Source organism: Schistocerca serialis, chromosome 2 (genome assembly GCF_023864345.2).
Source record: "Schistocerca serialis cubense isolate TAMUIC-IGC-003099 chromosome 2, iqSchSeri2.2, whole genome shotgun sequence".
Lineage (NCBI taxonomy): Eukaryota > Metazoa > Arthropoda > Insecta > Orthoptera > Acrididae > Schistocerca > Schistocerca serialis.
Genome location: NC_064639.1, coordinates 678161892 through 678184048, shown reverse-complemented (window position 1 = coordinate 678184048; position 22157 = coordinate 678161892). Strand labels below are relative to the sequence as shown.

The 22157-nt window shown below is 39.3% G+C and overlaps 1 protein-coding gene across 1 annotated transcript in view; it reads right to left on the bottom strand.

Annotated features, from left to right (window-relative positions):
* The window catches only part of LOC126457781 (uncharacterized), a 111994-nt gene that overhangs the window by 75604 nt on the left and 14233 nt on the right, over nucleotides 1–22157 (bottom strand). The window contains exon 2 of the mRNA XM_050094367.1: nucleotides 18331–18472. Coding sequence (XP_049950324.1) covers nucleotides 18331–18472 — 142 coding nt within the window. The remainder of the gene's footprint in view (nucleotides 1–18330; nucleotides 18473–22157) is intronic.

Below are 22157 nucleotides of genomic sequence, written 5' to 3'. Positions count from 1 at the left end.
CATTAGGGAGGACGATGCTTCAAACTCATGTCTGGAAAACCTGATTTAGGCTTTCTGTGATTTCCCCTCATCGCTCCAGGCAAATGCCAGGATGGTTCCTTTGATAGGGCATGACCAACTTCCCTCCCCATCCTTCCCTAATCTGCTGGAACCAATGACCTCACTGCTTGGTCCCATCCCACAGATCAACCAACCAACCTGTATTTGAAGTTCATTACATTTTATATTGATGTCCTCTTGTTCTTTATGAGTCACATTAAATTGTACATAAGGATTTCTTCAAACAATCATTAAGAGTCATCAGCTAAACTACACTGTCTAGTCAAATTAATATGAGCAAATTTTGCACCATGGACTACTGTGAGACAAGCAGTAAGACAGTTAATGAGGTTCTGGAAGGTACCAACAGGGATGTGGACCCATGCTGACTCGAGCGTCATGGCCAGCTGTGGTAGGAAAGATGTGGACCCATGCTGACTCCAGTCCCATGGCTAGCTGTGATAGGTTTCTTGGTTGAGGATTCATGGTATGAAAAGCCCACTCAAGGTGGTCCCATGGGTTCTCAACTGGGTTTAAATCTGGGGACTTTGGTGGCTCGGTGGCCAGCAGAATAGGGTAAACTCTTCCTGATGATCTTTGAACCATGGCCATGCACAATGAGTTCTATGACATGCTGTGTTATCTTGCTGGTAGATACCATCATGACGAGGAGAAACAACCTGTATGAAGAGGTGAACATGACCCCCAAGGATAGATGCGTGTGTGTGTTGATGCATTGTGCCTGCCAGAATGACAAGATCTTCCAGGGAAGACTACATAAATATTCCCAAGACCATCACACTCCCTGCTCTGGCCTGGACCCTTCCAAAAATTGTTGCAGGGTGTTTGCTTTCAGACATTTCATGCCGTACATACCAATGGCCATCTGTCTGATGGAGTATAAATTGCGATTCACCTATTGCACTCAGTGGACCTACAGTTGCAGTACTGAATGTGTATATTCCAGCCTCCATCACCAATGAACAATAGTCAGCATGAGTGCATCAACAAATTGTCAGTTGCAAAGGCTGATATGTAGCAAAGTTCACTGAACAGTTGTTGAGGAGACACTGTTGTTAGCTCCTTGATTCATCTGTGTGGTCAGTTGCTCAACAGTCACATTTCTATTCACCTGTACATATCTCTTCATGTGTCATTCACACCTGTCATTTATGGCCTAGAATGCACCACAGTTGCCTTGGTGCCAATTTTTGACAGTGCCATTTTGCCATGTACCATATACTTTAACAATAGTGGCATATGAACAGTTTACAAACAGCAGTTTACATACAGAAGAGATGCAGGGTCTGTTATACTCCATCCTGGATTTTCCATGGTTTGATTTTGTTTACAAACCTAGCCATTCTTGAACTGATTCCACTATTGGCCTGAAATCCAAGGGTTCGAGGCTCTCTTGGATGTCAGATAAATTGCTCCATGTACACATTACAACAACAACCGCACTGTTTTCCACAGACATGTGACACAGTTTATACATTCTTCACTGCTAGTGCTGCCACCTGTCACCTGTGAGTGTTTATTGCACATCGACATCAAATATAGTTCATAGTCCCGTTTGTGGTCCCACTAGCATGACTGATCCATGTAGTAGAGGATATCATTAAATATACTGACAACAGAGGTTTCCCAGTTTTCCTTGCTATTTTATCCACTAGGAGAGAAATATCATCTACAGTGAGAGTGAATTTTCTTACTGTAGTGGTACAGAGGGGAAGGTCATTTATAAATATAAGAAAGCAAGGACCCTTGCACTAAGGCTTTGGCACTTCAGTGTTGACAGTGTTGCACATACATGAAGCTGGAATTCCATTGCTGACAGTAATTGTTACACTCTGCTTCCTATCTGTTAATCCATGTTTCCACTATTCAACTTAATACATAGAATTATGTTCTGTTTAGCAGAATTTTATGGTGGAAACAGTCAAAAGCCTTGAATAGCAGAATTAAGAGATTGCAGAATTTAATTAATGAAGAAGAAAATAGAAGGATAAATTGATAAGTCTTGCTGGAAACCAAACTGACATTAACTGAGACAGTTGTAGCTGTTCAAATGATTGACAATTCTCCTAAATATCTGTTTCTCTGGGACCTCGGAAAAAAGTTTCACACACGAATATTTTTAACTCAGAGTGCTGTTGACCTTGAAGCGGGAACGAGTTGTATCCCCGCTTACAGTCGCTCATGTGCAGTGAACCGGCATTTATCGCCGCGCCCACGCACTATGCTCATGGGAGAGGCTTTGTGGCAATAAATGACTAAAGCGGTTTCTGGACAGGACACATTTATTTTTCCTGCCGTTACAATAAATGACAAATAATATACTTCGCTAATGTCTGCCTATATAGGCGCGTTGCACTGGTGGCACGGCTCGGTCACCGATCCCGGAGGGTGCACACTCCAGTGACGAGCCGTGGCGCGGCCGCGTGGACCGAGCAAGACAAAAGGCCGCGTCACAGAATGTTCTACTCTTGGCGCGACCGGAGGCGCCGTAACGTCCGCGAAGAAGCGAAAGACAATTTAACGGCGACTGCGTTTACGACCGCGCGTACGCATTTACGGCGGAGTCACGTTGACTCGACGCACGTGGTCCGCGGCGGAAGAACTGGGGAGACGTGTGTCACGTCGCGTCGACTAGCTCGCACTGCTGGTGGCTTTGTTCCCGTGCGGTCCGGTGTGCGACGCACCGTTGCCGAAATTCCGCATAACGGTACAGCTGCCCCTACTTGTGTCGGCAGTGCTGTAGTTCAGCCCTTCATGCGTTGGACAGTGCTGCCGCCACACAGATCCCCCCTTGGAGAGCGGAGCTCCGTAGCTGCGAAAAAGCGGCAATCGTTCGGTGTGCGCGTGTGTTTAAAGTTCGCGCACTGCGAGATGGCAGTGCGGCAGCTTTGGCGGGGGTCGGTCGGCGTCGGAAGGGCAGCGGCCCGTGACGTCAGCGCGCCGGACCGGCGAGCGTGCGGTGGGCGTGTCCTCGCGCGGGCGGCTAGTGACAGCGGCAGCAGGCACTGGCTGCGACTGTCCGTAGCGATGCGCGTGAAGGCGCGCGTTGCAGGTCATTGGTGGTGACGTCTCGAAGGCGCTTGCGAGAGTGCAGTACCGTCGGAACTCGAACGCGGGTCCGGGAGCTACTACGGACAAGCCGGGCGGTGTGGTGCGCGATGTCCGGAGCTCGACGGAGAAGCGAATGAGGTAAGCTGGCGCGGGTGCCGATCCGGCCTCAACGCCCGATGCGGCGGAGGCAAACGACGCGAACGCAGGTCCAGGAGCTGTGACGAACGCTCGACTGGAGTTACCGGCCGAAGGCACTTGCAGCTGGAGGTCGGGTCTCTACAGCGGACGGCGGCTCGTGGGCGCCGAATTCTGACGGCGTTCGGCGGCTCGGGCGCGTGATTGCTGGTTTGGGTGTCGTGGCGCGCTGGCGACGCACTGCTGGTGGCTTTGTTCCCGTGCGGTCCGGTGTGCGACGCACCGTTACCGAAATTCCGCATAACGGTACAGCTGCCCCTACTTGTGTCGGCAGTGCTGTAGTTCAGCCCTTTGTGCGTTGGACGGTGCTGCCGCCACAACCTTGCAGTTTAGCATTCTCACCTCCAAATCATCATCATCATTAGTGTTTTAACTCTGTGGTACCATGTCTTGATATAGGGATTTGTTAAATATGTGATATAGTATTGCACTTATGTAATCATTACACAGTCCAGATACCATTGTGGAAATAACATCAACCCCAGAAAAACTTTCTGCTTCCAGCTTTCTTGATCCTATTGTGATGGGAGCTACACACAGCTGACTGATTTTGGCACTCCTAGTTTTGTGCAGAAGTGCTATCACATCAGTTATTGAGCATTTTCAACCAGTTTTCTCAGCAGCTGTTAAAAAAATGCCTATTGAAGATATCAGCAACTTCCTCAGCTGCTTTTATTATATTTCTACGCTGACCTAATTCTATATCAGACATGCACTCTACTTTTTTCCCTCACATTCCATTTCCATAACTTTCCAGATGGTTTTTGCTTTGTTGTTAGAGTTGTCAGTTTCAGTTGTGATCTACATAGTTTTGGACTTTTAATAACCCTTTTAAAATATTACAGTACTCTCTATTTTCTCCTTTTTTAAAGGATCATCAGCTATCCTCATTGATTCATATAAATTTCTTTTTCTTCTACAGGGTATTCTGATCCTTCTAGTAATACTGAGGGTTTCCATTTAGTAGCCTGATAATCATTATTTGTAATACAGCTTCAAGCAAATGACACAAACTCATTGACGAAGAGGTTCAGTTTGTCACTAACTTCCCTTTTTGCAACAGGGCTCCAGTCAGTCTACTGCAAGTAAAGGTTGAAGGTTCCTCATGTATCATTATTGACTGGCCTGAAAGATTTAGGAGGATGTTTGACTCTGTAGCACAGGTTATGTCATTTACTGCAATAATTTGTCCATAAATATCTGAGAGAACCTTCAGATTTTGACTTACTCTGGTACTGGTGCTCCTGCCTGTATCAATAAACATATTGTCAATTATTAGTCTCTTACAGATACTTGTTACTCCAGTGGGAAAGTTAAGTACTGCAGTTAGGTTATATAATTCCATCAGGTGTCCTAGTTTTCCCTTATGTTATTTTTAGCTAAGAAACTGATATTAAAATCATCCACAATATCTACATCCTTTGTTTATTTTAATACATCTTGTTCAAAGGTTGTCCCATCTTCCTCTGCAGGAGCCCTGTAAACTGCCAACACTGCAACTGACATATCAGTATGGCAATTTCAGTTCCACAGGCTTAAAATGGAGATTTACACAGTAAATACTTATGTCTAGGGATTTAAATATTATGAGAGTTTAAACATAACCTGCAGTTCCAGCTTTCTCTTTAATAGTTTGACAATAGTTTGCTACTAATGTTTATCCATCAGTTAGAGGTATTTCAGTTCCACTCACTACATGGTGTTCTGTGAGATATAACATATGTGCGTGGCTTATGGATTCTGTGCCACCTAAGTCAAGATTTAGAAACTTCGGTTTGCTTCATACCCCTTGTATTTTGATCAAATACACTTGTTCTTTAGTAGTAGGTACATTGCTGCAGAAACTGTTTAACAGGTTATTGTTTGTTAGACTGGCTCCCTGACAAAGTCTGTGCTTTCTTATTTTTGGGATAATTCCATTAAAAATATCACTCAGAACCATAGCTCTATTTGTCCCAGGTCACTTACTTCGAGGCGCTTCCAAGGGTAGTCCATAATATGTTGTACCAGGTACACTACGCACCACTGTTCTTCGAATTCTTCTCTGTGAACTGGTTTCATTGAGGGTATTTCCTTGCTACAACAGAATCTAATATTCAGCTTGGAATGGTGTAGATTCACAACAGCAGATTTCATACTTTATTTTCCAGGTAACACATTCTTCTCGTTCATGAGAAGTATGACGTGTGTAACATCACACTTCTGAGATCTTATTTACTACTTCTAAAATCACTGTTATTATAACATTATTTCCTAGTTTGTTTAGGTGAAAACCATGTGAAGTATGGATTTTTTTCTGTAAGTTGCTTAAGTACACAAATGTTGCATTCTGAAACTGCCAGCAAATATTTTGTATCTCTGTATTTCACTTTTTAGTTCTTTGTTTACACATCACCTATCTGCCAAGTTATTAAGATGCAGCACTGAAAAAGTGGTAACATTTGTTCTTCTCAGATTATGCAGTCTTCTTCTAAGCAAGATTTAAAAAAAAAACTTTAATGAGGAAATCTTTTCCTGTTTGATTGATGTAGCTTTACTGAGGTATCTACCTCTATATCTACATCTGCATCACTATTCTACAACTCAAACTTAATTGCTTGGCAGAGTGTTCTTCAAACCACCTTCAGACTATTTCTCTACTATTCCACTCTCTAACTGTGTGTCAGAAAAATGAGCAGCTAAATATTTACATAAGAGCTCTGATTTCTCTTATTTTATAACGCTGATCATTTCTCCCTATGTAGGTTGGTGACAGCAATATATTTTCACATTCAGAGGAGAAAGCTAGCGATTGAAACTTCATGAAAAGGTCTAATTGATCACTGTGTACTGAAACCTTTCTGACAGGAAATCATGAATTCAGTCACATGTTCCATAGGAACATAATTTGATTAAAAGTCTCTTGTGAGGAATGACGTCAAAAGCTTCCTGGAAATCTAGAAATATGGAATCAATTTGAGATCCCTTGTCAATAGTACTCATTACTTCATGCAAATAATGAAGAACAATGATTTCTGAATACATGCTGACTTTGTGTCAATAGACCATTATGTTTGAGATAATTCATAATGTTTGAACACAGTATATGTTTCAAAATCCTATTGCAAATTGATGTCGGTGATATGGGTCCATAATTCAGCAGATTACTCATATTTCCTTTCTTGAATGTTGGTGTGGCCCATGCAACTTTCCAGTCTTTTAGCACAGATCTTTCATCAAATGAGCAGTTGTATATCATTGCTAAGTATGAGGCCATTGTGTCAGCATACTCCGAAAGGAACCTAATTGGAATGCTATCTGGAACAGAATACTTACCTTTATTAAGTGCTTTAAGCTGCTTTGCCACACCAAGGATATCTACTTCTAAGTTACTCATGTTGACCATTGTTCTTGATTCAGATTCTGGAATATTTAATTCATCTTCTTTGGTCAAGGAATTTCAGAAAACTATGTTTAATAACTCCACTTAGTGACGCTGTCATCTTCAGCATTACCACTGGTATTACTCAACAACTATTGATTGTATCTTGCCACTGGTGTACTTTACATATGACTAGAATCTGTTTAGATTTTCAGTCAGATGTCAAGACAGAGTTTTGTTGTGGAAGTTATTAAAAGCATCTTACAATGGAGTCTGCACTAAGTTTCAAGCTTCAATAAAACATTACAAATCTTGGAGCTCTTGTGTTCTTTTTAATTTGGCATGCTTTTTTCATTGCTTTTGCAACAATGTTCTGGCCTGTTATGTGCACAATGTGGGCTCAGTACCATCCTTTATTAATTTATTTGGTATAAATCTCTCAATTGTTTCAGATACTATTTCTACAAATTTAAGCCACATTCAGTCTACACTTACATAGTTTGTTGGGAAGGGCTGTAGACTAACTATTAGGAATACATCAAGCAAATTTTTATCCGCTTTTTTTTAAGCAGATACATTTTGCATTTATTTCCAGTGGATTTGGATGTTGCAGTGGTCAATCTTGCTACAATAACCTTGTGGTCACTAATTCCTGTATCTGCCATGACACTCCCTATTTGCTCAGGTTTAATTGTTGCTAAGAGGTCAAGTACATTTTCACAACAAATTACACTTTGAGTGGGCTCCTGCTAATTGCTCAAAATAATTTTCAGAGAAAGTATTTAGTACAATTTCTGATGATGTTTTACCTACCAGCACTGAACATGTATTTTCACCAACATACTGAGGCAGATTGAGGTCACCACCAACTATAATTGTATGAGTGGGGTAACTATTTGAGATGATACTCAAGTTTTTCTTTGAACTGTTCAGCAACTGAATCATCTGATTTGGAGGTTGGTAAAAGGAAACAATTATTAATTTGTTTCACTTGTCAAATATAGCCTCCATCCATATTAACTTACAGAAATTGGCTGATTCATGTTTGCTGTGAGATAAACTACTTCTAACAGAAACAAACATACCACCACCAACTACATTTAATCTACTGTTTCTGAACATCATTAGGTTTTTTGTAACAATTTCAGCTGAATTTACCTCTGGCTTTAGTCAGCTTTTGATATCAGTAATGATTTGAGCTTCAGTGCTTTCTATTAACTCTTGAAGCCTTGGTTCTTTCCCAACACAGCTACAACAATTTACAGTTACAATACTGATTGTTGCTATGTCTGCCCTGTTCCTGTGTTTGTCCTGCACCCTATGAGGCTGAAGCACTCTCTGCACTTTCCTGAGACCCTCTAATGTAAAAAACTGCCCAGTCCATTCCTCACAATCCCTGTTACCTGTGTAGTCACCTGCAGCACGTAGTGGATACCTGACCTATTAAGTGGAACCCAAAACCCCATCACCCAATGGCACAAGTCAACAAATCTGCAATCTAAATAATCACAGAACCATTTGAGTCACTGATTTGGACCCTCCTTTTGGATCTGTACCAAAAGTCCACAGCCAGTCACATCTCTGGTGTTACAGTTGGTGAGCTCTGTCTCCATCTCTCATGTGTGACTGGCTGCCTCTACCAGTTCAGTTAGCTGCTTGAAACCAGAGGGAAGCTCTTCTGGTTAAAAGTGACATGCATCATCAGTATCAACATGAGCCATCACCTGCATTTGGCTGCGCCCTGTGATCTTCATGGCATCTGGAAGCACTTATTCCACACTGGGAATGATGCACACAGAGTGTACATTTGATTTCTTCCCCTCCTTGACAGCCATATCCTTAAGGGGCTCCATAACACACCTGACATTGGAGCTCCTGACTACCAGTAATCCCCTCCTTCATGAATGCCTAAATCTTGTGGGCTCAGAGACTTCCACTTGAACAGGGTGAGTGACTGTATCCAGCTCACCATCTCTGTCAGCCACAGATAGTGTCTGGAACTTGTTTATCAGAAGAGCCAGGAAGGCCCTTCGATCGGCCACCCAGAAAGTCTTTCAATGCCTCCCACATCTTGAAACAACCTCCCACCAGACCATGGGTGAGGGGTCGCCCTCAATGCAGGTTGTAACCAAGGCACTCACAGTAGTGGACCAGTACAGAGACACAGGGATATGCTAGACATACCCTGCATCCCCACCTTCAGGCCCCCACAGCGAAGTCCAATGGCAACATCCTCAAGCTTTGTGACTAAAGCCAGCACTGCTTGGAGCTGTGAGCAAAGGGTTACCAACTCAGGTCATATCTAAACACCAAAATCACAGTCCATATCCCATACTAAAGAAAGAGAAGCATAGACTACACAGTAATTCTGAGCCTTGCTTTATTATGCAAGTTAAACTCTGACTGCGCTTATTTTGAAATACAGTGGCTATACTTCGCCATTGGTTGCCTGCATGCAGTTCAATTTTACTTCTGTTTCATTTGGAGATTAGCAACTTTTGGCTTTCCTCTGCAGTGTGAAAAGATTTATTTCTCATTGTTTCATCCTTTTTGTTAACATAATTTAATAATGCCTTAGGGGAGCAGTTTTGTGGTGGTAAATTTTTAGAGGTCACTTTGGGTTTGATTTTTTAATACTGCAATAACAATATTCCATGTTCTGCCTCAACACAAAGTAATTTTGTTTTCCCTGTGGTTCATTTGGACTGCTCACAGCATAATCATAATCTGTAGCTAAAAGAACTTGAAAATAATTATCATATGCTTATGCTTATAAACAACTTACATGTTTGTCTTCAGGTGGTTATCTGCAGGTTGGATCTCCAGGGACTCTGTTATACTTGTTCATGTACCCTATCATAATACATCATATCAGAGGAACCATTGGTTTCTGAACCTATGTTTATTAGAATTATTTGTTGTTTCATTTTCCTCAACTCCCCCCTTTCATTTGTACCTATAATAGTCAAATAACCTGTATATCATTCTGGTGGGTATTAGGTCATAGACAAGCAGACATAACAGCCTAGGAAACAAGCACAACATAACACAGTGTGCCATTCCTCTTCAGGGTGATGTATGACTGTTCAGTCAAAGAGCCATGCAGCTGTGGTACAAGGAATGGTTGGTGGTGAGGGACTACAAACTGTGATCACTGAAACTAACTGTCAGGCAGTAGTATATCTCCAATTGTTGTTACCAGTATGAAGTAGCTCTGATATGTCTACAAACAGAGCCTTGTACATTACTCCTTGATTGCATTTTGTATGGAGAACACTCATTGTTGGTGTCCTTCTGTGACCATCATGCATTGTAATAGTGGAACATTGCCCATCAGACACAAATGGAGTCTTGTCTTTTCAACTGCCTATATTGCACAGCTGGTACAAAACTCAATATAAAATATTCTCAGTATCAAGATGCATTATATGCAGATGCCATGGATGCTTGTTGAGCTGAAACTATCATTAGTGGACAAACTCTAGGACACTTCACCACACTTGTATTAGGTTTGATCAGGCAGATTAAGATCTGGAGAGGGAAAAAAAGGAAAATGCTCTCAGTGATTTGGGTATTTCAATGAGCAGTAAAAACAAGAAATCAGCCAATACAGCTCCAAATGATAACCCTTGTGATCAGTTATCTTCTTAATTGAAAGCTACATATTGCAACTGCCCACAGCCAGTGTACCAAAACATATCAGTTAATGTGAAGAAGATTCTTTTTAAAAGGTTCATCTTTCTACATCAAAAACAGGGCACAGCAGTTTACTGGGTTTCTGAAATCAATGAAGAGAAGTTTTCTGCTAGGAACTGTGACATAGCAGAAAGCCAACATCTAGCTGAAATCAAAATTATTTTAAGGGAATTGCACAAAACCTGTAATTGTAGTTAGAGGTAGTTATGTGTAGTGACAATATATATATGAACAAAACATTGCTTAATAAGGAGTGACTGTTTTAGCGGATCTCTGAAATATTAAATATAAAATGTGATTAGACAAAATGCCACATAATAAAGAAACAGTTGCATTTACACTCACTTTCAACTCAAGAGTTTTGCCCCAACATGAAAAACCATTTTCTGATTATGTCCTTCGTGTAACAATAATTGTGGTTCATCTCTGAGAGTTGTAACGATCAGATAATGTATGAGAAAGCCAGTATGGTCATTCCTTTTCAAGAACCAAGTAGTACTTCTAATGTCTTCCACATTAAATGCAAGAGGGTTTGTTCTGAGTAGACTTAACTTCCATATGGAGAAGAAAATCCAGTAAAAAATTTGATTATGTGCGTGGAAAATGGGATGGAAAAAACTTACAAGTCATTTTAAGCTCTTGTACTTGATACATCATTGATGATCATCACACAGAAGAAATGCACTAGAAAACAGTTGCAGCAATGTGGATGAAGAAACAAGCATAAATACAAATGATCCTGGAAGTGCATTTGGAGAAATATACCAATCAATGAGTCTTCTTTTGATTCCAAATTGGATACAAGTCATATCTGGAGTCACAGTTTCTGAAGTGGAAGAGACGAAACCAAAGAAATATGCTTAAATCTAGATTGCCCATACTGAGATCTGTTTCTGAACTCTCAAGTTCAATGTTCTCACTCTTGTAATATAGAGTCTCTAATTTGTAGAAATTGTAGGAGACCAAAGACTAAGTATCATTAAATGATAACTAGATTGTTCTATCACCCACCAGACTGATCTCATGATGCAACTGAGAACATTAGAGAAAACCTCAGTTCACTTGTTCATAAGTTCCCCAATCATACTCTAATCATCAGTGGCGGCCAATGTAATCATCCAACAGTTAACTGGGAAAATTACAATTTTTTTAGTAGTGGGTGTGATAAGACATCCTGTGAAACATTAATAAATGCCTTCTCTGAATACTACCTAGAGCAGTTAGTTAGGAATCCCACTTATGATGAAAATATAATGGATCTAGTGGCAACAAATAGATATGACCTCTTTGAAGATATCCACATCTAAACTGGTATCAGTGACCATGATGCGGTTTTGGTAACACTGATAACCGAAGTACAAAGGACAACAAAAACAAACAGAGAGATATACATGATCAGTCAACTAGATAAAATATCAGTAATGTCATATCTGAATGAGGAACTTCAAACTTTCAGCACAGGGCAGGAACATGTGGAGGAACTACAGCTCAAGTTTAGAAGATTAGTTGACCATGTACTCTGTAGAACAGTTCATAATGGCAGGGAACTTTCTGGGTGTACAGATATTGTACAGAAACTTCTAAAGAAACAGAGATTATTGCTTAATATGTGTAAAACAAGCATAGGGCTATAAGTAGAAAGATCCTGAATGAAACGTGTTTTTCTGTCAAGGGACTGAAAGCCTCCATCACTCCAGTCATGTTCCATTGTTTGTTCTGCCTGCCTCTTCTGGAGTTTCACCAATGGCTCAAAATCTGCCAGTCACATGGAATACGCCTTTATGTCTTCTGTTGTCATTGAATTCCATCTCTTGCCTGCCACATGTGCGGTGTTTAGTGTGGAACTGATGGCCATGTATTGGGCCTCCTGCATTATTAAATGGTCCTCCTTCACCAGAGGCTTGTCATGTATGGACTCAATGAACGGCCTTCAGACTATCATCCAGTGTTTTTCCCATGACCCCTTTGTCTCTGCCATCCATGACCTTCTTGCCAATCTTGGGGCTGATGCTTGTTCAGTTAATTTCCTTTTGGTTCCTGGCCACAATGTGGGTATCCCAGATAAAGAAGTTGCTAAGTATCTGGCTGGAGTGGAGGAAGGGGGAGGGGGGAAGCAGCCACTTACTCCCATTCTCCATGATCCTTCTGGTGCCCAGATTTGCAGCTTTAGATCAAATTCCTTTTTGCTAAGTTGTGGATTGACTCTCAGGGGCTGGCTATTCCCCTATCTAATGAAAGTCATGCAATCAAGGAGACTCTCACAACATGGCATTCTTCCCTCTGCCTCTCCTGGTCAGAATCTACCATCTTCTACCGTCTTCATATCAGCCGTACTAGGTTGACCCATAGCTTTCCTCTCCACAGCTATTGAAAACTGCCTTTCTCAACACCAAACTGACTTAACACCTACAAACCTGCTTCCTGCTCATTGAGACCAACTATAGGCTCACTTGTAATTATTGCTCCTTTGAAAGCTTTACCAACAAACAAATCCAAGATACAACAATGGGCACCCACATGACACCATCCTATGCCAACCTACCATATTTACTCAAATCTAAGCCCCACTCGAATCTAAGCTGCACCTAAAAAGTGAGACTCCTAATCTAGGAAAAAAAATTTTCCCGAATCTAAGCTGCACCTGAAATTTGAGACTCGAAATTCAAGGGGAGAGAGAAGTTTTAGACCGCACCTCCAAATCGAAACAAAGTTGGTCCATTGTAACATGAGACACAATTGAGGTTGAACAGATGAAGATACAGCTACAGTAGTTTGGTTCGAGTCATAAGCTTAACAGTTAAGCTTTACCAAGTAGCCATTGGTATATGTCAGGCGCTCCATCCGTATTTATATGGGTACCCTTCCTTTTTCACTTGCTTCGTCTGGTTTGAATCGATTGCTTATTTTTCTTTGATCTGATAAGTGCCATTCTCTTTGTTATAGGTGTTTATGTCATTCTAAACTGAAAATGCATTATTGTACTGTGTCATGCATTGTTTGTCGCATTCTGATAATGAGTGCTACCGTGGATTAAATATAAGAAAGGAGAGAAATTGTCTCATAAGCAAAACAGTGGCAAGAGACTGCTATTTGTTGTTACTTACACTGCAGCTTTCTTTGATAATGATCAACAAGAACCAAATAATAGGCTGCATATGATAGATGTTCTGAACGAAAGTTTAGCAAAAATTTTTCTCCATTTGAAAATCTTTGTGGACGCCTCTTTAGTACATTACATTCTGCACAGAAATTAGATTCATCTTAGATTTAAAAATCTAGTCAGTTGCCGTGCTTCATTTCTGACTGTAACACTATTCAGCATAAGAATAATACAAATAGAAACATGATATGATATGTATATTCTTCTGCATTTGCTGTTGTCTCACTCTCTTTTCGTAGTTTATTAGGCAGACAGGATTTAAATGAGATAGCAGCAAACATGAAAGAATACATGGCATAATGTTTACATTCTTCTACCTTTTATTTTAATTTATTTACTGACGCAGAGGTTTTGGCGCCAGTATTTATCTTTGTGCCTGCAACGCTTGCCTGTGTAGTGCTACATATATTCGATGGCAGAAGTTAGTTGTTGTGGCACCTACCGACATTTTTCAGAATTTCTGCTTACTTTTCACTCGATTCTAAGCTGCAGGCAGTTTTTTGGATTACAAAAACTGGAAAAAAAGTGTGGCTTACATTCGAGTAAATATGGTATTCATGGGCCATCTACAGGATGCCTTCCTAGCCACCCAGAATCCTAAATCTCTCACCTGTATGATATTCACTGATGACATTTTTGTGATCTGGACCAAGGGTGAGGGCACCCTATCCATGTTGCTCTAGAACCTCAACACCTTCATCCCCATCCACTTCACCTGGTCCTCCTCAACTCAAAAACCACCTTTCTTGATGTAGACCTCCTCCTCAAAGATGGCTCCATCAGTACCTCTGTCCACATCAACCACCAACAATACATCCAAGACAAGAATTGCCACCCATTCCACACCAAAAAGTCCCTTCAATACAGCCTAACCACCCTATCTGTGGTCATTGCATCTGTTGTGATGATCAGTTCCTCTCCAAATTTATCAGGGGTCTCACTGAGGCCTTCACAGACTGAAATTGCCTTCCAGCCTTGTTCAATAACAGCTTTCCCATGCCTTGTGTTTCCAGTTATCTCCCTCATACTCACTCTCTGGCTACAAAGAAGCACTCTCTTGAGACTCAGTTCCACCCAGGACTTGGAGTAATTGAATCACATTATCTACCATAGTTTTGACTCTCTCTCTTCATGCACTGAAATGAGGTAACCTACCCACTATCTTTCCCACCCCACTCACAGTGGTGTTCCACTGACCACCAAACCTATGCAATATCCCTGTTCATCCCTACTCCCAACCACTTGCCTCAATATTCATATCCTTGTAACAGAACTAGATGCAAGTCCTGTCCCACGTATGTTCCTAATGCCACCTACTCCAGTCCTCTCACATGCATCTCCTATCTCATTAAAGCAAGGTTACCTGTGAAAGCAGCCATTTGATCTACAAATTAAGCTATAATATGGCAATTAATAAGCTGTCTTTAGTTTGTACAACAGGATTGTCACATTCTTTCACGACTGCTACAAGGTATTGCTGTTGGAGGACTATTTTTGTCTTCTCACTTACCAAAAACATTTTTCTTGTACTGTTCATGGTATATGAGCATATTATTTAAATTATTATTTATTGTGGCAATATTAGGATCACAAGGAGCAGACATAACCCGCCACCCCCACACCCCACCATGTGGGATCATATGACACCACCACAGGATGGCATAAGTTGGCCCACAGAGCAAGGCATGAGCAGGTTCTTGTAATTCCTTGTTTGATGTTATTTAATTACACTCCTGTAATGTCACTTGCAAACTTTACAGACACTCTATGGATGTGGTATTGGCTAGTTTCATGCTTGCTGTTTACTGATGATAATAATGGACTTGGTTCTGTGTACTGGACTCGTGTAATTGTTCATGTTCTTCTTCTACTTGTCATCAAGTAAATGTGATTTTGCACCATGTCACAACAGTAACAACATGACTGCACAAATGCACAGTTCTGTAAATCGATGCTGAGGAGTGACACCACCAACATATGGCAATGGAAAAGCAACAGATGGCTTTAATACAACAACAGTTTGCTGCTCGAGAGTAAAGACACTAGAGAAAAAATGAGGACAGCAGTACAGTCAATATCCACAGAAGATACCCTAATAATACATAGGTGTAATGAGTATGAATGCTGGTAGCAGACTTGTTATGTAGTTCTTGGTCTTGTGCTACTCCCGGAGGACTGTAGAATTTTCAGGGTTAGATGTGTTTACAGACTGGCATGATGATATTTTGTGATTTTGGAAACTACATAATTGTGTATAAAACTTTATGCTTGACATTTACTAAGTTGGATAAGCTGTATGTTCCAACAATAACTTGGTTTGCATAATGAGTAGTTAGTAAATTACAAGAGCTTATAGAACTATTTTGTATACATGCACTCCCAATTCCTCATTTATGAGTACATTGCCATATTTGAAATTACATTAAATTATGGAAATTCTTAATTAGTGGGTTACTTGATTAATGATGAGTGTCATTTGTTCCAGGAAAATTAGAGCAACAAAGATGTAATAATAAATTTGGGTATTAAGGGCACAAAAACAACAGTTAATTTTGGTGGAACTTCAGTACCAGTTATCTGATAAGTTACTGAGTTCCAGGAAGATTAAAATATGTTACTGTAAAGGCTGGATCTCTAGCTTTCTAATGGCAGGTTTTAACGTTTCCAAAACTACTTATTAAGTCAGTAAAAATTATCATTACGTTGACGATACATTTATGATCTGGCCACATGGCGAAGAAGCTCTCAAACAATTCATGGAACACATGAACAGCATCCATTCGAAAACCAGTTCACTGTCGAGATGGAGAAGGAAGGGAGACTGCCTTTCTTAGACGTTTTAGTACAACGACAGGCAGATGGGCGTGTTGGCCACTCTGTATACCGTAAGCCGATGCATACCGATTTAGACCTGAATGCACAGAGTTTCCATCATCCTGCTCAGAAGAGAGCTGTTTTGAACATGTTGGTATATAGAGCCAAAACTGTTTCTGACGAGGACCACTTAAGGTCCGAGATTAATCACCTGAAGAACGTGTTCCGAAAGAGCGGCTATGGTGCATGCAATATAAAGGCAGCATTCTCCAAAAGAAGAGAACGTGAAAATGCTGCAACCTCACAGGATGAAACACCGATTGTGGTTCTTCCTTTTTGTGGTGCAATTTCCAGCAAAATAGGAAGAGTCCTGCGTAGACGTGGTATAAGACCGATTTTTCGTCCCCCTAAGAAAATTAAGGAGATGATGCGCCCTGTTAAGGACAATCTCAGCCTCAGGGTCCCTGGGGTTTATAATATACCCTGTGAGTGTGGAAGCAATTATACAGGTCAGACTATTCGTACTGTTTCCGACCGCTGTGCAGAACACCAACACCATATTGAAAATAGAGAGCTGGGGAAAATGGCAATTGCAGATCACAGCCTCACGAACAAACATAAAATATTGTTCGATGAAACTAAAATTCTGCCCCATGCCTCCACATACTGGGATTCTGTTATTAAGGAGGCTGTTGAAATAAGAATGAGCCAAAAGAACTTTAACCACGACAGCGGATACCATCCGAGCTGTGCGTGGAAATGAGCGCTTCATGCAGAGAAGCAGCAGAGACGTTCTTTCCAAGGTTTATGTTCAAATGGAAGTGGTGGCGCCACCGGTGCACACAGTGACACCATCTGAGACAGCACCACGTAATCGCCAACCAATCATAAGCCGACCAATCAGAAGCTGCTTTCGGGCTATATAGAGGCTATCATAGCAGCAGTGGAGACAGTCAACTCCTGACGATGACGATGGAGGTAATCATCGAAAGCTCGAGATTTTATCTAGAACTGACGTGGAAAGAATACCGAGAATGTTTTATACAAAATTATCATTGCCTGCTATAGCAGTAATTCCAGTTATTATTTATTCTTAACATGTTTTCCAAATAACTAAATGAATCATTGTAATTAGCATACCAAAAATTATGATCTGAATACTGAATTAATGTGAAATATGGTCTAAATAATATCTAGACAGATTTAGGCACATGCAACAAATACGTACAGAGCATGGATTGCTAGATTCAAAATGAAAATCAATGGAAAGGTATATAGTCATTAATGGGAGTGCAACAAGAGCAGATTGTTTCCAGACTCCTCTGTTTTAATATCACAGCTACCCTTTCTGTTTTGTCTGTTAAAAATTGTTTAAATTATTTCAAACTTCTACTGCAGCAGTAAAAACTGCTTTACATAGTAAAAAGTTTTCATAAGCTTGCATAAAGTCACATATAGTTCCTGTGACTTTTTGGGGCTGGTTCAAAGATAAGCAAATTTTCTTGACAAATTTGTTGGTGGCGCATGTTGTACTCTTGCTTTTCTGGAAACCAAACTGATTTAATGTGATGATATTAGATTTTGCTCTGTAATTTTAGAAATGGGTTGCAACAATTCTTCAAATAATTTTGAGGAGATTGGGAGGAAACAGCATTTTACTGTCCCCCCTCCCACCCTTGCTATCACTCCCCTTCGCACCCCAGCCTCGTCCTCTCTCCACCACCCAAACTGCTCCTCCCACCATGTGAAGTTGCTCACAATCTGGCATCAGTGGCCAGAGAAAGTAGTAACGTGTGTGTGAGTTGTGCTTGCATGAATGTGTATGTGTTAAGGCCTTTTGACTGAAAGCTTAATTTTTAACAGTTGTTTTGTTGTGCTGTCTGTGACTCACCATCTCCTCAATATGGTGAGTAGGAATCTATCCTTTTCATAATATCAATGTTATTCTATCCTGGATTTTCCATTTTTTAATATTCACCTATATATTAATTACCTTTGATAGTCTGAAAGGTGCAGCTCTCTGATTATACACAATTAGGCCACCAACAATACCAATGAAACAAGCAGGAAGTCTGCCCAGTGTAGATATATAAACCTCTTGAAACACTTGGTCTGTCCTTATATCTGTGTGAAATCTGTGAATAAAATACAAAGAACAGTAATATTAGTAAAAAACAAATAGTTACCTCTCACAGATAAAACCTTGATTATCTTGTAATATCACACAAATTTTGTCCTTTCCAGTCAATAAAAAAGCATTCATTTATTAGAAACAGATGAAGAACATTGGTGCTCATATAAGTAATTTTACAGGCAATATGTAGAATTTCCAGCAGAGGCCCTGATGATGGTACAGACCACTAGACAGAGCATTAGTTGATGCTGTTTTTCATCTGTAGATCACTTTTACAAGACAGTGAAACCTGTCATAGTATTACCAATTAAGAACAAAGAGATAATTCATATATAAAGCCATTTACATTCTTGTAGGTCTAGTTTGACAAGGAGGAGACAGTTAACTAGTTATGGTCATGTAGTAACAACCATCCAAGATTGCCTAAAGTAATTTAGGGGAATCACAGAAAACTTAAAACAGGATGACCATATGTGGATTAGAGCACCCATCCTCCGAAATAATAGGCTTGTCTGTTTAAAACATGCGACTGTAAATGTTCATTGCACATTTTTTATATCTTTGGAAATGTCATTTTTGACTATGTTACAATGATTTCAAAATGTGTCTTGGCCTGAAACTAATCATGAAATGAATAAAAAGTAAAAAGTTGCAACTTGGACTGATTTTTTTTCTTCTACTAGCTGTTCATTAATTTCACAGCATCATTCACCACACATGCTACACACACACACACACACACACACACACACACACACACACACACATGCACGCACACACACAAACTCTGTGTTCACATCCCTACTACCCATACCAACATTATAAATGTGAAAGTAACTCTGTCATTTACACTTAGATGACTAAACTGCTGAACTGATCTTGATAAAATCTGATATGGATATAGCATGAATGTTGAAGAACATAGCCTACTTTAGAAAGTGTGTAGTACAACATGTTTATTGATTTGAAGAACATAACATGAAATATGGAACAATAATTACTCTTTGAAAAAGCTATTTACTCTTTGACTTTTGATCTCTGTCATATTTGTTAAAATGCTTTTGTTGTTTGATATGTTCTACATAATGTGATTCAGCATAATGAATACAATGTTTATACAATCCTCTATGTGTTTAATCTATACTTCTTTACTAATATGAGGCACAATCCCCTCACATTTTAGCCTCTGAACATCATGCGTTACTCATAACTTCTTTCTTGTGTTCAACTTTGTGTGTAACAGCTCATGATCATGCAGTTAGCATTGTTGTCTCATGATCTAAGGTTCCTTGGTTCAATTCCCACCTGGGTTAGTTTTCTTTCCTGCTCATATGTGGATGTGTACATTATTCTCATCATCATATTATCATCATCATCAATGTGTAATAGCATCAAATAAAAGGACTTGCCCCAAACTCTGGAACATTCAAACTGGGTTCTCCTGGACAATAAAGCCACATGCACATTTCATTTCATTCTACTAATATGGAGTGCATCTGTGGGTAACAGCTAGAATACAATGCTTATACAATCCTCAGTAAGTTTAATCTATGGCAATCCATACTTCCATACCAATATTATAAATGCAAAAGTAACTCTGCCTGTTCCATTTTCATGACTAAACCACTAAACTAATATCCATGAAATTTGGTGTGAAGTAACTTGAACCCTGTTGAGGAAGATAGGCAACTTTACAAAGTGTATAGTACAATATATTTAGCAATTTGTAGAATATTAAACAAGATACAGCTATGTGACATACCCTCTGCCAGGCACCTCAAGGTGGTTTGCAGAGTATAGATGTAGATGTAGATGTAGATGTAGATGTAGGATTCTTTGCTTTGCTCTGGGAATTTTGAATTTACCCTTCATAAACTTCTTCCCATCACTCATCCTACAAATTCTCATTGGATAGTGAAACTGACTACATCCTTACAAACTGATGGCAAGGAAACTGAACTCATAACAGAGACAGAATTTTTGGGAGTGTGGATTAGAAGTTCACTCCAATGGGACCACAACATAGAGAAGCCGTTAAAAAAAAACTGAGCAGTCTTTGTTAAGCATTTAGAATCATCAAGAAATCATGTGATACAACACACTAAAAACTATGACACTAAGTGTACACACTGGGGGACTATTCACAGAAAAATTTTGGTAATGCCCAAAAGAATAACAAAAATAATGAACAGAATATCAGTCACAAAAACTATTTTTAGGTAACTTAATGTACTGAATCCACTATTTGTATTCTAGATACAGCCTGTTTTGTAAACAAATAAGTAAATAAAACTTGATCTGCTTGCAACAAAAGGAGAAATCCACAATTATGACACACAAACCAAGGTGTGCCACAAATTGAGCACAGTGATAATTAAGGGCATTCTACTTTTCAATAGTCAACCTCTATGGATTTGAAATACAATTTAGGGAAAAATTAAAGGAAATGCTAATGCAACATACTTTTTATTCTGTTGATGAGTACCTGAAGGCAAACTTGGATTAATTGTATAATGCCATCCTCTCCCCTTTATAATTTAAAGCTTAAGAACACTATGTGCTTTATACTGGTCATAAGTTCATACAATTTCTTTTTATTTTTATCTTGTTCTAAGCATAATATTCTAGTTGTCCTATAACTTGTGCAGCTGTTTTACCATACGATGCATAGACATAATAAAGAAATAATATGTATCACCACCTATGAATGTATTAGCACATATCATTATCTGTACTATTATATAAAGACAAGTTGTAGTTTAATGTTGTTACAAAAATTCTTGAAATGTTCTTGACCGATTTATGTTAGATTTTTATACAACACCCTAATAAATGTTTGGACAGACACTGGGTAAATTTTTTTTTAAATTTAATATTAAATATTGTATTAATATAATATAAAATATATACTTCTGTATGAAACTCTAATAAACATTGATACAGGTATAAAGGAGACACATAGCTAGCAGAAGATTCAAAATGTTCCTGACAAGTTTACTTCACATTTCCCCATGATACTCTAATAAACATTTGGACAGACATAGGCTGTATATTTTTACAATATATAATATATAAATATATATATAATATATTAGGAGGAGAAATTGTTACAAAAAAATCTTGAAAACTTCTTGACCAATTTACTAAACATTTCCACGCAATGCTCTAATAAGAATTCAGACAGACATAGAATATACATTTTTTAAATACATATAATGTATAAATAAATCTACCTATCTATACTTAGTGTGTAGAAACGAGTTGTTGAATTATCTTGTTCCCAAAAAATCTCATAAGGTACTTGGACAATTAACTTCGAATTTTTCATGATGCGGTAATAAACATTTATACAGACATAGGATACATATTGTTTTTAAATATGTGCAGTAGATAAATACATACCTAAAACATAAAGGAGAAACATTGTTAACAAAAATTTCGAAAAGATCTTGACTGATTTACTTCACATTTTTACACAATTCTCTAATCTCTAAAAAGTGTTTGGATGGACGTAGGCTACATATTTTTTTGGTATGTGTGTGTGTGTGTGTGAGAGAGAGAGAGAGAGAGAGAGAATCATATAACAGTCTGAAGTAAAACAGTCAAGAACTTTTCAAGATTTTTGCTAACTATGATTCCCTTTATGTACTACATATCCAGGGTGTACATAAAGTCTGGGAACAATT